Below are 13936 nucleotides of genomic sequence, written 5' to 3'. Positions count from 1 at the left end.
GCATACCGAGCGCGTCCAGATGTTTATCTCCAATCTAGGGAAAGACGACCTTATCCTAGGAACAGATTAGCTGAAATACCACGATCCCTCCATCGAATGGAGGCGACGTGAAGTGCACTTCGATCGGTGCCCCCAGAAATGCCAGCAACCATATGGGTTCACTAGGGCAAGGGAAGAACCGCCATACAGTAGGCGGTTATCAGACGTGGAGCCACGGCACAAACCACGCATCAATGAGCGCGAAAAACAGCGCCTCGAACATCTCCGAAGACTATCGGAAGATGTAGGACTCCGCGATCACAGCGGAACGTTTGGCGTCCAACTACGAGCATACCTCAAAAGGAAATGGCTCCTAAAGGACATAAGGAAATACGCAGAAGAGAAACGAAAGGCTCAAGACAAGCCATCTCTTTCACCAAACGGGGGAGAACCTGATCTCCCAGACAAACCCTCAGGAAAACAGGCCACCCGGGACCCAGTTATTCGGAAACTGGCCCCCGAACCGTCAGGATTTGCCAGCTTCGACCAAGACCTGGAAGACGAAATTATCGTCACCAATCTAAAGGAAAGAGTTCCCAAGGCGCATCACGAATTTTTGGACATCTTCAGCGAACGAAAGTCGCAGCGACTCCCAGAACACACTTACTGGGATCATGCCATTGACTTAAAACCAACCTTCAAACCTCAAGTGCCCAAAATCTATGCCCTGAGCCCAGAAAAACACGATGAATTAGGAAAATTCATTAAGGAACATCTGGAAAGAGGAACTATCCGTCGATCCACCTCGCAAACAGCAGCCCCATTTTTCTTTATAGGAAAAAAAGATGGAAAACTACGCCCGGTACAGGACTATCGCCATTTGAATTCGCACACCATCCCGAATGTGTGCCCCCTTCCACTAATCCAAGAACTACTGGACGTGATAAAAGGGGCCATCATTTTTAGCAAATTGGATGTGCGATGGGGATACAACAATATATGCATCAAAGAGGGAGATGAGTGGAAAGCGAGTTTCATCACCCCGTTAGGTTCTTACGAACCAACGGTGATGTTCTTCGGCCTAACCAACTCGCCAGCCACCTTCCAAGCTATGATGAACATGATCTTCAGGGAGCTCATCACAGCCCGGAAGATAACCGTATATATGGACGACATCCTCGTCTTCTCCAAAACCATGGCGGAACATGTTAAAATCCTAAACCAAGTTTTCCAAATCCTACGCGACAACGATCTATATTTGAAACCCGAAAAATGTGAGTTTTACAAGGAAAAGCTCCAATATCTGGGATATACAATTTCAAAAGACCATGTCGCCATGGAGGACTCGAAGGTGGATGCAATAAAAGATTGGCCAATCCCACGCACAGTCCGCGACATTCGCTCCTTCTTGGGCCTAGGGAATTTTTACAGGCGCTTCATTGACAAATTCTCACTCATCGCGCGCCCCCTACACGACCTTACCAAAAAGGATGAGAAATGGAACTGGACTGCAAAATGCCAAGAAGCTTTCGAACGGTTAAAGAAAGCTTTTATCAGTAAACCCGTCTTGAACTATCCAGATCCCATGCACCCATATCGATTAGTAACGGACGCATCACTAATCGCCTATGGAGCTACCCTTCTACAAGAAGGAAAAGATGGCGACTGGCACCCAGTCGCTTTCCTCTCCGGATCGTTTTCACCAGCAGAGCGGAATTACGATGTTCACGACCGGGAACTCTTGGCTATAATAAAAGCGTTGGAACACTGGAATCACTACCTCGAAGGAGCACGACATCCTTTCGAGATTTGGACAGATCACAAAAACCTGGAACATTTCCAAACGGCGCGAGACTTATCACGACGACACGCCCGTTGGAGCCTTTATTTGAGCAGATTCGACTTTACACTCAGCTATAAAGCAGGATCAACAAATCACTCCGATGCTCTGTCCAGGCGTCCAGACCTAAGTGAGGGGGTAGAATCTGACAACAAATCTCAAATTTTACTCCCGGCCAAGCTTTTCAACAAATCCGACGAAACATTGGTAGAACCGTCCCCGACACGGCATATAAAATCCACGGAAATCACCTCCTCAAACCTCATTTCCCTCATCCGAAACTCGAAATCGGAACACGATGCTTCGTCTCCATCCAGAAACTCCTCCCCCGATGTCGTCCTTATGGTCGCCAATCCAGATATCGAACGAGTGGAAAGAGGAACAAGTCCTCACCGACCAGATGCTGGACGAATTGATAGAGGAACAAGTCCTCAACAACCAGGATCTACCGGCGTCCTCCTCACCCCTCATCTCAACAACTTCTCCGACGACGACGCCGAAGACTATGGCAAGTTCAAGGAAAGGGAAAGAACCCGAAGACCCTCACCGGAGAGGGCCTCACGAGATGCACCACGGCATGAAAACTCTGATGACCGAAACCAGTCGAGCCTTGGCCCATTACCAGTGGGAGTTCCACCTCCTAGTGAAGGCACGCGTCCTAGTGGAGTTGCAGGTCCCTCGGGATTTCGAGCAAGAACGGCAGCTCAACTCCCAGGCCATGGAGAAGCTGAATCAATACCAGTTCTATCAGAAACTGCACCTCCGCCAGTACCAACTAGTGGACCGATTCCCAGCTCCATGGGAGGACCTACCCCTCGTACAGATCCTCACACCGGAGAACTGGAGCGACACGCGGACGCGCTCCTCCAGCGGAACACCATCTCCGCGGTAATACAAATGGCCACAGCCATGGCCCTCCAAAGACTCGCTAACTTCTCGGCAGGACAACTCGGGAATGAACATAGCGACGTACCTCGACGACTGGCTAGTGCCAGTCTCCAGATCAGGACGCTTGCCCTCCAAACCGACCCGGACACAGCCTCCTGGTACGCCCATAATGACGGGCGACCCCGAGCCCTCCTCATCCACCCTGACGAGTTCTCCCAATATGTCAACCGAGAGCTCCTTCCAGCTCTCCTCTTCGGAGGAGAACTGGGAAACGTCCAACCAAGCAGAACCGACCCTTTCCGAGTTGTCACTTGGAACGTACCACGTCCCGGAGAACATCCCACGCCTGTATCAAATCCAAGAAGGGTTCCGCGTACGGTCGTGGAGCGCCCTCCACCGAGACAACGAGAGGTTCCTACAGCGCATAGCCATACCGCGACTCCCCCCTCTCACCGGATACGAGGTTTTCCCTTATCCCAAGGAAATACCGACGAGGAGGAACCGCCCGTCTATCGAAGAAATGAGGGAAGGCGGAGTCGGGGAAACCAGGCAACCCTCGGACGCGGAACAACTGCTGGCCGGAGTATTCGACACCGGCCTGGATCGCCTCCTCCTAGTGCTCGATTTCGTACGAACGAAAGAGAGGATAACCGAAGTAGCCGCAGAACTCGCCGCGCTGATTCGGAGGCTCGAAGAAATAGCTCTTGGACTAGATCCGAGCTCGATGCATGGGATGCTCTAGACGATCCAGGAAATTACGACGACGCTGACCCCTACTACCGACCTGACGAAGGGGGCGGGGATTATCAAGGACCCTTTGATTATTAAACGGACTAATAACAGGGCATAGGGAGAAGAAAGGGGGTAAGGAAGTTGAGGAACTCCTTCCCCTGACACAAAATCACATCCGAAACGATGTAAAACTACAATCGTCCGCAACGACGTAAAACTAGGATCGTCCCTCAAGACGTTAAACTGTACGACCTCGTCCGAAAGAGACGTTAAACTACCCCACGTCCGGAATGACGTCTAAACTATCGGACCTGCATGTCTTAAAACTGTGAAAAGATAAGAAGGCAGGGGAAGTACCTGACCATTTTAGTCCTAGGTTCAAATGATGGTACGAATCAAGGACAACAGCGGGCATAATTCCACGTACGACCTACGGCGGAACCTTTCACATCCTCGCTGTCAAGGAGTTAATCTGACAGATGCATCGAGCGTCCCATTTGGATCCTCAGTTTTACAGGGTTTTTTCCGCATTAGGGAACCCTCTACATGACATATACTCTACTCGTAGGTGTCGACAAGCAGGCCCTTCGCCTTGGTACAGCGAAGTGCCCATACATAACCGGTTGCAAGTCCGAGTCAAGAAATTATGATGCATAACTCGTATCGTGAACCCTCACAGTCAAGGTCTGACTGGTGTTTTGGGACGTCCCACTTTGGATCTCCCGTTTTACAGGATCGTTTCCGCATTAGGGGATCCTACAGCTGGCGCATGAGATGATGTAGAGAGCGGGCCGCCTCTACCTCACAAGTCTTCCTAATGATGCGAGGCCACAAATTACATCCGGAACGATGTAAAACTACCAAAGGCTTGGTCCGCAATGACTATAAACTACTAGGGTCCGCAATGACGTTAAACTAGTCTTCGTCCGAAATGACGGAAAACTATCCCCGTCCGAGATGACGTTAAACTACCATTGACCAAAGGAGCGTGGTTGCATTCTGGCGAAGCGCGGAAGGACTCGCGTCACAGAACCCTGCCTATAAAAGGTCGAAGCGCTTCCGATATTCACTCGCTTTTCGGTAAAAGAATATCGGGTCGTCTTGGTTCAAATCCAAGCGAGGGGTCTGGGGACATGGAAGAGCAGGCCTCTCTTCATGGAGCGCTCAGTCTAGTCTTGGAGTCGAAGTGCAAGAAATTCCGCTCCAAGACCTAGTCAGGAGGCAACTAGGACACGTGCCTCGAGTCGAAGATCTAGTGGGAAGGGACTAGGTCACACGACTCTCGTCTGGCCCACATAGCGGAAGAACGACAAGAGCGGGCCACTCATCCAAAGTCTATTCCGCCAATCGTCCGAAACGACGTAAAACTAGGTCTCGTCCGAAACGACGTAAAACTAGGTCTCGTCCGCAACGACGATAAACTACGACGCGTCCGGGATGACGTTAAACTAAGCATTGTTTTTCCACAATATTTGTGGCGAAACAACGTCCGCGATGACGCTAAACTATTGTCCCTTTCCACATAGGGATTGTTCGAGGCCAATGGCATCGACGTCCGAAACGACGGTAAACTACAAGCATCCGAAACGATGTAAAACTACTGTCCCTTTTTGTTCTAGGGATCGTGCGTGGCGATCTTGACAAGATACCATGCGTCCGAGACGACGTTAAACTAGTGCCCCTGAACCTAGGGGTTGTCATTGACGTCCAATTCCCTGGACACCAATGCGTCCGCAATGACGATAAACTACTTGCTCCCGATCGCATGGGGGTTGTGATTCATCACTCTGGTGCTGAATCGTCCGCAATGACACAAAACTATTTGCTCCTTACCGTATAGGAGTTGTGGATTGACCGCCATGGTGTCAATCGGTCCGCAATGACATTAAACTACGTGCTCCTTACCGAATAGGAGTTGTGGTTGTTGACCAAGACCGTGGTCACCAACCGTCCGAGATGACACTAAACTACTCGTCCCTTTTAGTATAGGGATCATCGGTCGACATCATTCTTGACGAGAATATGTCGATAATGTCCGAAATGACATTAAACTACCCTCATCCTCGGAGGAAAAGCCTATCGTGACTCGAGGGACATAGTCAGACGATAGCCCGCCTATCGCACGGCGTTAAACTGCAAGCCGCCTATCGCACGGCGTTAAACTGCAAGCCGCCTAATGCACGGCGTTAAACTGCAAGTCCGCCTACCTCACGGCGTTAAACTGAGCGGTCTCACAACTTTGGGGCGTTACAAGTTATCCGGTTTGATATAGCATAAACCGTCCATCATGCCTCAGTGGAATCTGGAGCGGGTAAAGTCTGGTCTAGGGCCCTATGCACACAACCGATGGAAATTCCGGCGTGCAGAAACATCTTTCCCCACAGATATTCCATGTTGATGATGAAGAACATCTGAAACGATGTAAAACTACTGACGTCCGCAAAGACGTTAAACTACGGATCGTCCGAAACGACGATAAACTACGGACCGTCCCGCATGACGTTTAAACTGCCAGTCGTGGATATATCTCGCAACCCGACTAATATATCAGCTGTGGTCTTGATGTCTACTCGTGCAAGCGAACGGACAGACTTGGGAAAGGAGTCAGACTCCTCCTTATTCCTCGCTGCACCCTTCAAGTCTAATTCTCTTCACATCCTTGCCTCGAACCCAACACTACACGTGGTATTCCCCACCATAGGCCCACGTTTGTGAAAAACAAACTCTGGACGCCGTAAACTGCCTCACCGGAGATGAGTCCACCGTATGGGGACAATACTGCTTGGGATTTGGCTGCAACCTCACCGGAGATGAGCTCACCGTATGGGAGCGATACTGCTTGGGGCGTCATGACTGGTAGCCTGGAGAAGTAGGCCTAAGCCTTCGTAAAGCGATCAACCTACTTGTCCATGGGCGCCATCCACTGTCGTCGAGAGGAACAACAAATCATGAGGATAGACGACTATCCTGGAAACACTGAGGTTTGGCCCTCGGAGAAGGAAGAAGAAGAACCTGATGACACGAATTAGAACCCACACGCTCGAATTTCTACACATCCACAACCACTCGCATTCATACGCCTTTCTTGATACTATTCCAGAAGCGGGCTGGAAGTAAGACCGCGATGCGGTTTACCCGCGGCAAAATCAATCCCACGGGTGAAGGAAGAACATCCTAGAGAGCGGAGGCTTGGATACCCTCACGACTCGACAAACAAACAGCTCAACGGAGATGGAAAACTCCTAGAGGATCAAACGACGTAAGTCGGTCTTCCTCCCAGAAAACGAAGTCATGTCCCGGAAGTCGCATCCGGCGACCATCGTTGAATCAAGAAAGCAAATCGTATATGGAGCGGCGATGACACGCAAGGCGTGGTCCTACCAGGCGAATAGGACGTAGAAAGGGGGTATTGTTATGATCACGTTCTATCGGGCCTACACGGCGGTCTATTCCGATACGATCATCACAAATATCACGCGGCCTCACAGGTTGAGGCGTACACCAAGGTACAGATATTAACCCTGGTCATCCACTCCCAATGGGTCATCAATCATTGGTCGAGTATCACGGGCCTTTGTATTAGCGGGCATGGAGCGCCGCCTTATAAATTACTCACACGCAGGGCATGAACCTCCTAGTCTCTCCTGGCCGGAAGGAGACCAACGGAGAAGCACAAGAGTAGTCGTTATTGAGAGAGACGACTTAGAGAATACCTACAGATACATATTCGGTATTCTCACGCCCTACTTCCCAAAGTAGTATAAAAGGCCCATAGAATAGGCTGACGATCTTCAGTCTATTCTCTTCGTTCTTAGGCAGTCTTCATACTGTCTACTTTCATTGCTACATCGCAATACACGTCTGGCTCCTGTGCTACACGTACGGTCGAGACCACCGTTCCACACATCCTCCACGAGTGACCTAGGGAAGAACCTCCTACTCTTGGGGTTACCGACGAGCAGTCGTAACACAAGGCATGAAATACCACAGCAATGCCTGCTACTGGTCATTATAGGACACAACATGTGGGTTGGACTTAGGGATATGCTATATGCAGCCTTATAGACCTTGTCTATTAGTATAGTGGCTAATACTGTCTTGTGCAGCACACAATCATCACTAAAAATTATACAATATTTAGCACTATTTATATTGTTTATTGCCTTGTTATACAGAAGATGCTCAAACTTGGTGTTTTCCTCTAGCTATTAGGCTGTGGAAAAGACAGTCATATTGGTATGTGGTGCCAGAATGATATATTTGCCTGCCATATAGGAAATATATGCATTAAGCATATTAAGATCACCTCCAACAATCTTGTGCTTATTTATATATAGGCATGCCATACATATACTCTTGTCCCCACCCTCTACCTCACTAGTGGCTATTTGGAAAACCCCTCTCTCTTATTGGATCTTGATTATTCATAATCATGTTTTTGATCAAATTTGCAAATTCAGGTAGCATTGTCTATACTAGTAGAGTCCTATTGGATATTATATTCAATCATAGTTTTACACATTCTCAGTCCAAATTGTATAAGTGCCATAATTTATTTTTATCCTATATAAAATGTATTATTGATTTTCCATTGGTTTATTATCTTCTTAGCTGGTGTTTAAACTAAATCCTGAAAGACCTGACTTTTTAGGTATCTATTGACCTATTTATCTATAAGATAGAGGAAAGATAAATGTTAAATAAAATCAGAGATGTTGAGATTGCCTATATTATGTCTACTTATTTAGATTACCAACTTCACTCTTAGACCTTGTGGCTTAGTGGCTTAGAGCATCTGTCCCAGGTGCTTGCATATATGAGGTTGTTAGTTCAACTCTGGCAGAAGGCAAGTTTGTTATAAGGTATATTCTGTGTTTAGGTATTGAACTAGTGCTTTAATAGACATGACTCTGTAAGAAGGCTATAAGAACTGTGATGCTTGATTTATTATGATTTTTCCGAAATTTCAAGTTATAATCAATCCTAATAATTCCTAATTTAGGAAAATTATGTCTAATTAGAACAGGTTTAGAGGGGGGGTAAGCTAAAAATGTCTAATCCTAATCATTCTTAATTATGCATAAATAGAACTAATTAGAGCTTAATACAAAGGGGTGGTTTTCCAGAAGTTCTCTTGCTCCAAGTTGTCGGGGATTATTGGTGCTAAGTCTTTGTACTGTGGTGCGAGGTCCCAATAGTTCTCTGTTTTATTCCAAAGGTTTTCCTCTTTTGTTTCATTGTCAAATGTGAAATAATAACACCTGTTTTAGTATGAGCAGTTATCATAATTTGGTGGGGCGATAGTATTGGTGTCTTTATAGAGCCAATGGATTCCTTCATGCTGGATATGGCAATTGTTATAATGGAGTTGGTTGTTTATGTGTCTAGTGCTAGGTGGGTATTCTTGGCCTAGGTCTTGCTCCAGGGTGTATACAGTAATGCTTTCTTAATGGGGGTCTATACCTGGGGAGTTAGCAAAATTGTCAACTTTGCTTGTCCAGCACTGTAGTTAATGATAAAATCTTTGTGATATTATTGGACAGAGCAAGTAACTGCAAGTGGGCTATGTTCTGATCCAATTGTGGCCTATTATCTGGCACAATCTCATCCAGTTTGAGACAAGTTACCTCACCAATCATACCCCAACATATCCCAGTTTGGCTCTAAATGAGCATAATTAATTGTACTCACTAGCACCTAACTTACCTAAAGCAAGCTAGAGCCCAAAGCCTTAAGCTAGAAAAGCAGTAGGCATTCTCTAAATATTCCACATTTCACTGAAGCTCTAGCTATCATTATTTCCTAGATGACTCACATAGATAACTCACTGAAAAGATGCACACCCTAAATTAACCCAATATTCCATCAGTACTCAGTACTACTCATCACTTAGTGCTACTCATATCACAGATATTGGGAACCTAGGGGAATGACGGCTCCATTATATATTAGTCACTTGATCCGACCTTTCTGCTCCTTTCTGCCATCTTAATCCGACCTTTCTGCTCCTTTCTGCCATCTTGATCCGACCTTTCTGCTCCTTTCTGCCATCTTACAGAGAGCTGTATCAGAGAAAAACCGGGTTCCTGAACCAAGACTTGCCTAACTGGGCACCGCGGGCCGGGATAATGAGCAAAACCTTGTCATGCTCTCATGGCTCAGGGCTATGGCTTTGAGCACACAGTGTGCTCACCTTTTTGTAGTACTTTATTCAACTTTACCATGTCTACACCTATTCATCATTGAATTTGAGAGCTAATTATTGACTGGCACTATCAAAGACAGCAGTGGAGAGTAATTGTCACAGGTGGGTCACGCAGGGGGGTCCGGCGCTTTTTTTATATATCCACAATGAAGCACTCAGGAACCCATTTTTTTCTAGCGCGACTCTCTCAAAAATTATGCAAGACCCTGTATTGACTCCTTGTTCTGTACGCGGCCATAGTATCTAAAATTGCGTGACCAGTCTGCGGTCCGTTTCGAAGCACTGTTTTTGTCGTAAGCAGGAGATATTCGCAACCTTGTTGTGTCCCTCGACGAAGCTCGTTGACCACACGATATGCTACCGTTCTTCTGTCACTCGTTGGTATCACATGCGAATTGATGTCGACAGCCGTCGACGGCATAGTCAGGCATCCTTCCATCCTCAATTGTTGATTGCTATTTTTACTTCCGTTCGCGACGCCAACTCCTTTGAGACTAGGTAATTCTGATGGGATTCGTCAAGAGTCAAGCTTCAATGGCCGAAGTCCTTATCTGAGCATTATCTGCGCGAATTTATAACTCTTTGCTGGCGTCGGAGAAGGGTATGGAATGGGTCTGTTTTGAACGCTCTATGCATCTATTCACTTGACTTCCACTCAATCCAGTGCACGAATGGATGGAGCGCTCGCTGTAGTGACTGCGGTCATCCATCTATCAGATGACTCGTCACATCTTGAAAGTTCTTGACCGTGACCATATCTCTAAGATGTCGGTATCTTTATCTATCTGGGTCGGTCATTATGAACGTGGCAGGAGTTTAGACTGTCTTGTTCGCCTGCATATCGCTCGGCACAGAGTTTCTCCCAATGAATGGGCATAGGCACCTATTCTTTGTGTTTCAGTCTTGGGAGCTATATATTCAAGAATAGACTGAAAATTCATGGCCAACAGTTCAAGAATAGACGTTCAACGATCAAGAATAGATCGAGGCACTAAAGATAGGTCGATGTTGCAAAAATAGTTCAATAAGTTACACTGCTGATACACTCTGAATACAGACAGGTACAATGGCTAGCATACAGTCGTAGACTTCATTCGCTGCGCTCCCACCAAGCTCGTATACTACCCCATCTTGCTTCGTACCAATCTCGTAATAAGCGATCTGTAGGCTCCATTTCGACATCTTCAGCAACATCGTCGTTGATCGCAAGGAGAGCACATGCGCCCTTTGGATCCTTGAGAGGCTCCAATTTCGGGGCAGCGGTGACGTTATCTTTGACCTGCAACCATTCCATCGGCGTATCCCCTGGGAATATCATCGGAAAGTCAACAAACAGAGCTGGTCAGGCGATCGACGAGCTCACCTATCGCGTACTGATACCGCTGGATGTTGCGGACGGCATATGCACGAGGGTCGTTCTTCGCTGCTGCGGAGGGCTCGTACGACGCTTCGGACCACGTTGAGCCCTGGCCTCCAACAAGCTCATAGTGCTCTGGGACCCCGTTTTGCTCCCACCAACTTCCTTCCAGGCGCCCCTCGCGCGGTTTGGGGAGAAAGGCCTCCAAGCCGGCCTCTCCACTCTGACTCAACAAAGCCATGATTGCACAGTCGCCGCAGTTCGGGCTTTCAAACGCTAGTTTCTTGAACACGTCTTCAGTTTTGAGCTCGGTATCCCCGCCGAAACCTTGTGGGAAACAGGACTCAATCACGATCGAGCAAGTGCGACGATGGCCATATCGCCCGCCATAATCTGGCCATTCCATGGAGTTTTGTCGCACCAAGGGGTATCCATCAGCGGCAGTCCACTCGTACTCTGTCTCCAATGGAGGCACGAGGCCTGCTTCCTCCATGCGTGCAATGGGATCGCTGACACGAAATGGCATATGGACGTCAATGTGTAGGCCACCGCTCCTCGTGATGTTGCCAAGGTCAGAAAGTAGTGTGAGTTGCTCGGAGGGTGACAGCACGCCAGATTGGTCCGCGTCGGACTTCAACATCACGAACGAATGAAGTCTATCGTTGAGAAATCGTTAATTATATCGCACTCCCCACAAGGAATGCGCCGCTTACAATGCTTCGCGATGCTTTTCGATGTGGTACCACATCTGCATGAAGGCCAGGTGAACTTGAGGTCCGCGTCCTCTGAATTTCACGCTTCCAGTCGACGCCAACTCGTCCGGCCACACACTTGCGACCTCTTTCAGCACGGGGACCGACATCGTACGCATGACGTGACGAATGTACTTGCGAACCCGGCTCCCGAAGCGTTTGGACAAGAAGTGGTTCGCCAGCATGAGAGTCGGTTGCTCGCCTTCTAGGTCCTGCGAATACGTCTCCCACCCACTTGGAGACAGGGACCAGATGCCCCAGTCGCGTTGAATTCGAAAAACGGGCCCGTACAAAATGGTCTCGAGGTCGGCCGCGTTCAATTGCCGAGTGATGTAGTAGTCGTCGTTGAGGTAAACAAGGAGGTCTTCCAGGTCCCCGACGTGCGGTAGCTGACTTTCGATCGCGAGACTGTGGAGACGTGAAATCAGCGACAAGTTCTGATGGATAAGCTGCAGGGCCCGACCTGTTGAAAGAAGGCAGAACGGCCCGCCGCCATTCCTCCGCCCCTGCTTCACCGCGTTCGAAGCCCTGCTCCTGAAGAACCTTATCCGTCACTTTATACGCTTCCCAGTGGTGCTGGACGCCGATGTGAGGACTCTCCAGGGCCTTCAAGTCCAGCCAGGTGGGAATATGCCCCATTCGCCCTTGATTGACGGAATCCGATATGTTCGCCGCCTCTAGAGGAAGGCTGGATGTGAAGAGGTGATATTTGCGCACCAGCTCGGAAGGCAGGTACTCGAACGCGCTTCGCATCGAGAACCGCAATTCGTCGTGATCACGGAAGTGGCGCGCCGCCGCTCCGACGGCCGCCTTGCCTGATGTTGATTTGAGAGGCTTGTATGCTGCGGAGGCCACGTCGCGTACCGGGGTCAGATAAGGATCTGAGCCGTTGATCCATGTCCACAGCACGTCTACGGCGCCGTTGTCTCCTCGCTCAAGGGCAGAAGAGAGTGTCGAGCGCAAGGAAGGGCAAACCAGGCCTCGCGAAATCCAGAGATCGGCGCATTCGAGAGAAATGAGACGTTGACTGCGGGTGGGAATGAGCGAGTGTGTAGATGTGTTTAGCAACGGCGTCTGGGAAGGGGAGGGCGCTGCATAATATCTCCAGCCTGGAGGAGTTGAGATGGTTGGAATTGGGTCAGGGATGAGTATGCTGAGACGATTTATTTGAGAATGGAATAGAAATCCGAGCAGAGACGCTGTCAGAATGAGCGCGACTGATGCTCGCATGACAGAAAACAAGCGCCACCTCAGGTGAATTGGGACCTTGTACGAGGAGTTTTGTGGTAGTACGGCATCTGTGTCTATTTGTGGGAGGCGGAGATACGTCGTCAAGCCCATGAGAGCGAAGGGGGGGATCGTGAAATATTGATCGACAATACCCTGTGCGAGTACTTATCTGTTCTACCTCACTAGACTGTCTCCGCTTACAGTGCGGGTGGCGCAGTAAGGATGCCGCTGCGGAACTGCGGTTTTGGGAACTTTGGCACCCACAGGTCGATGAATGGGTCTGGGCAAAGAAAACAAACGGGGCCCGCGACAAATATGAGCAAGCCTTCCGGTCTTCCTGGTTCGATTGAGCCACGTAAGAAAGGCCCGCGACAAGCTTCCGAGTGAAAGATTCATTTTCGACCGCTGGTCAGAAAGCGTTGTCTGGAGCGGTTGCGAGAACATAAGAGATCCAAGAATAAGTTGCTGTCGTTGTCATGAGCCACATTAGAGCAATCCCCATACGTTCGTGGATATGCTGTGAGAAACAAGGGACCTTGAGAGGCACAGAATAGACCGGGCTCCATCATGGTCGGAACGAAAATGTTGTCATCGGAAGACCGGATCCATGATATATCTCCCTGGTTTCTGTTCGTTTTTTTCGGCTCCGACGCGATACGGCGGGCCGCCGGTTGGTAGTCGTGGCTGTGACTGGCTGTGACCGGCTGTGACCTGCAATATGTAACGTAACATGTCTGACGCAACATGAGACAATCTGCCCCTGCACCGCTGGTTGGCTTCTGTACCGAGCACTGCCCCTCTCCCTGATTTCCGTGTCTGCCCACACAGCAACCCGCAGCTTCAGTGTTAGACCACCGCGGAAGATCTCAGCGCGTGCAGATCAGTCACTCAGGTACACCCTCCCGACTGTACCAGCGTTACGTTCAAAGGCCTTCAAACCTTCAGGTCATGAT

General features: G+C 48.9%; 2 protein-coding genes across 2 annotated transcripts; one reads left to right on the top strand and one right to left on the bottom strand.

The window, feature by feature from the left end:
- Nucleotides 1–2110: 2110 nt before the first annotated feature.
- HETIRDRAFT_312532 (uncharacterized protein) lies at nucleotides 2111–3535 on the top strand (the record flags this gene model as incomplete). Its single annotated transcript, XM_009545026.1, has 1 exon — nucleotides 2111–3535. A coding segment is annotated over one exon (1425 nt), but the record flags the coding sequence as incomplete, so codon positions are not given.
- Nucleotides 3536–10734: 7199 nt separating this feature from the next.
- HETIRDRAFT_415334 (uncharacterized protein) lies at nucleotides 10735–13094 on the bottom strand (the record flags this gene model as incomplete). Its single annotated transcript, XM_009545025.1, has 4 exons — nucleotides 10735–10949; nucleotides 11008–11657; nucleotides 11715–12161; nucleotides 12217–13094. The coding sequence occupies 4 exons, from the start codon at nucleotides 13092–13094 to the stop codon at nucleotides 10735–10737; spliced, it is 2190 nt and encodes a 729-aa protein (XP_009543320.1).
- Between the last annotated feature and the right edge of the window lie 842 nt (nucleotides 13095–13936).

This window comes from Heterobasidion irregulare (assembly GCF_000320585.1).
Source record: "Heterobasidion irregulare TC 32-1 unplaced genomic scaffold scaffold_03, whole genome shotgun sequence".
Taxonomy (NCBI): Eukaryota; Fungi; Basidiomycota; class Agaricomycetes; order Russulales; family Bondarzewiaceae; genus Heterobasidion; species Heterobasidion irregulare.
The sequence above is the reverse complement of the archived record's forward strand: the minus strand, read 5'-3'. Positions and strand labels throughout refer to the sequence as shown.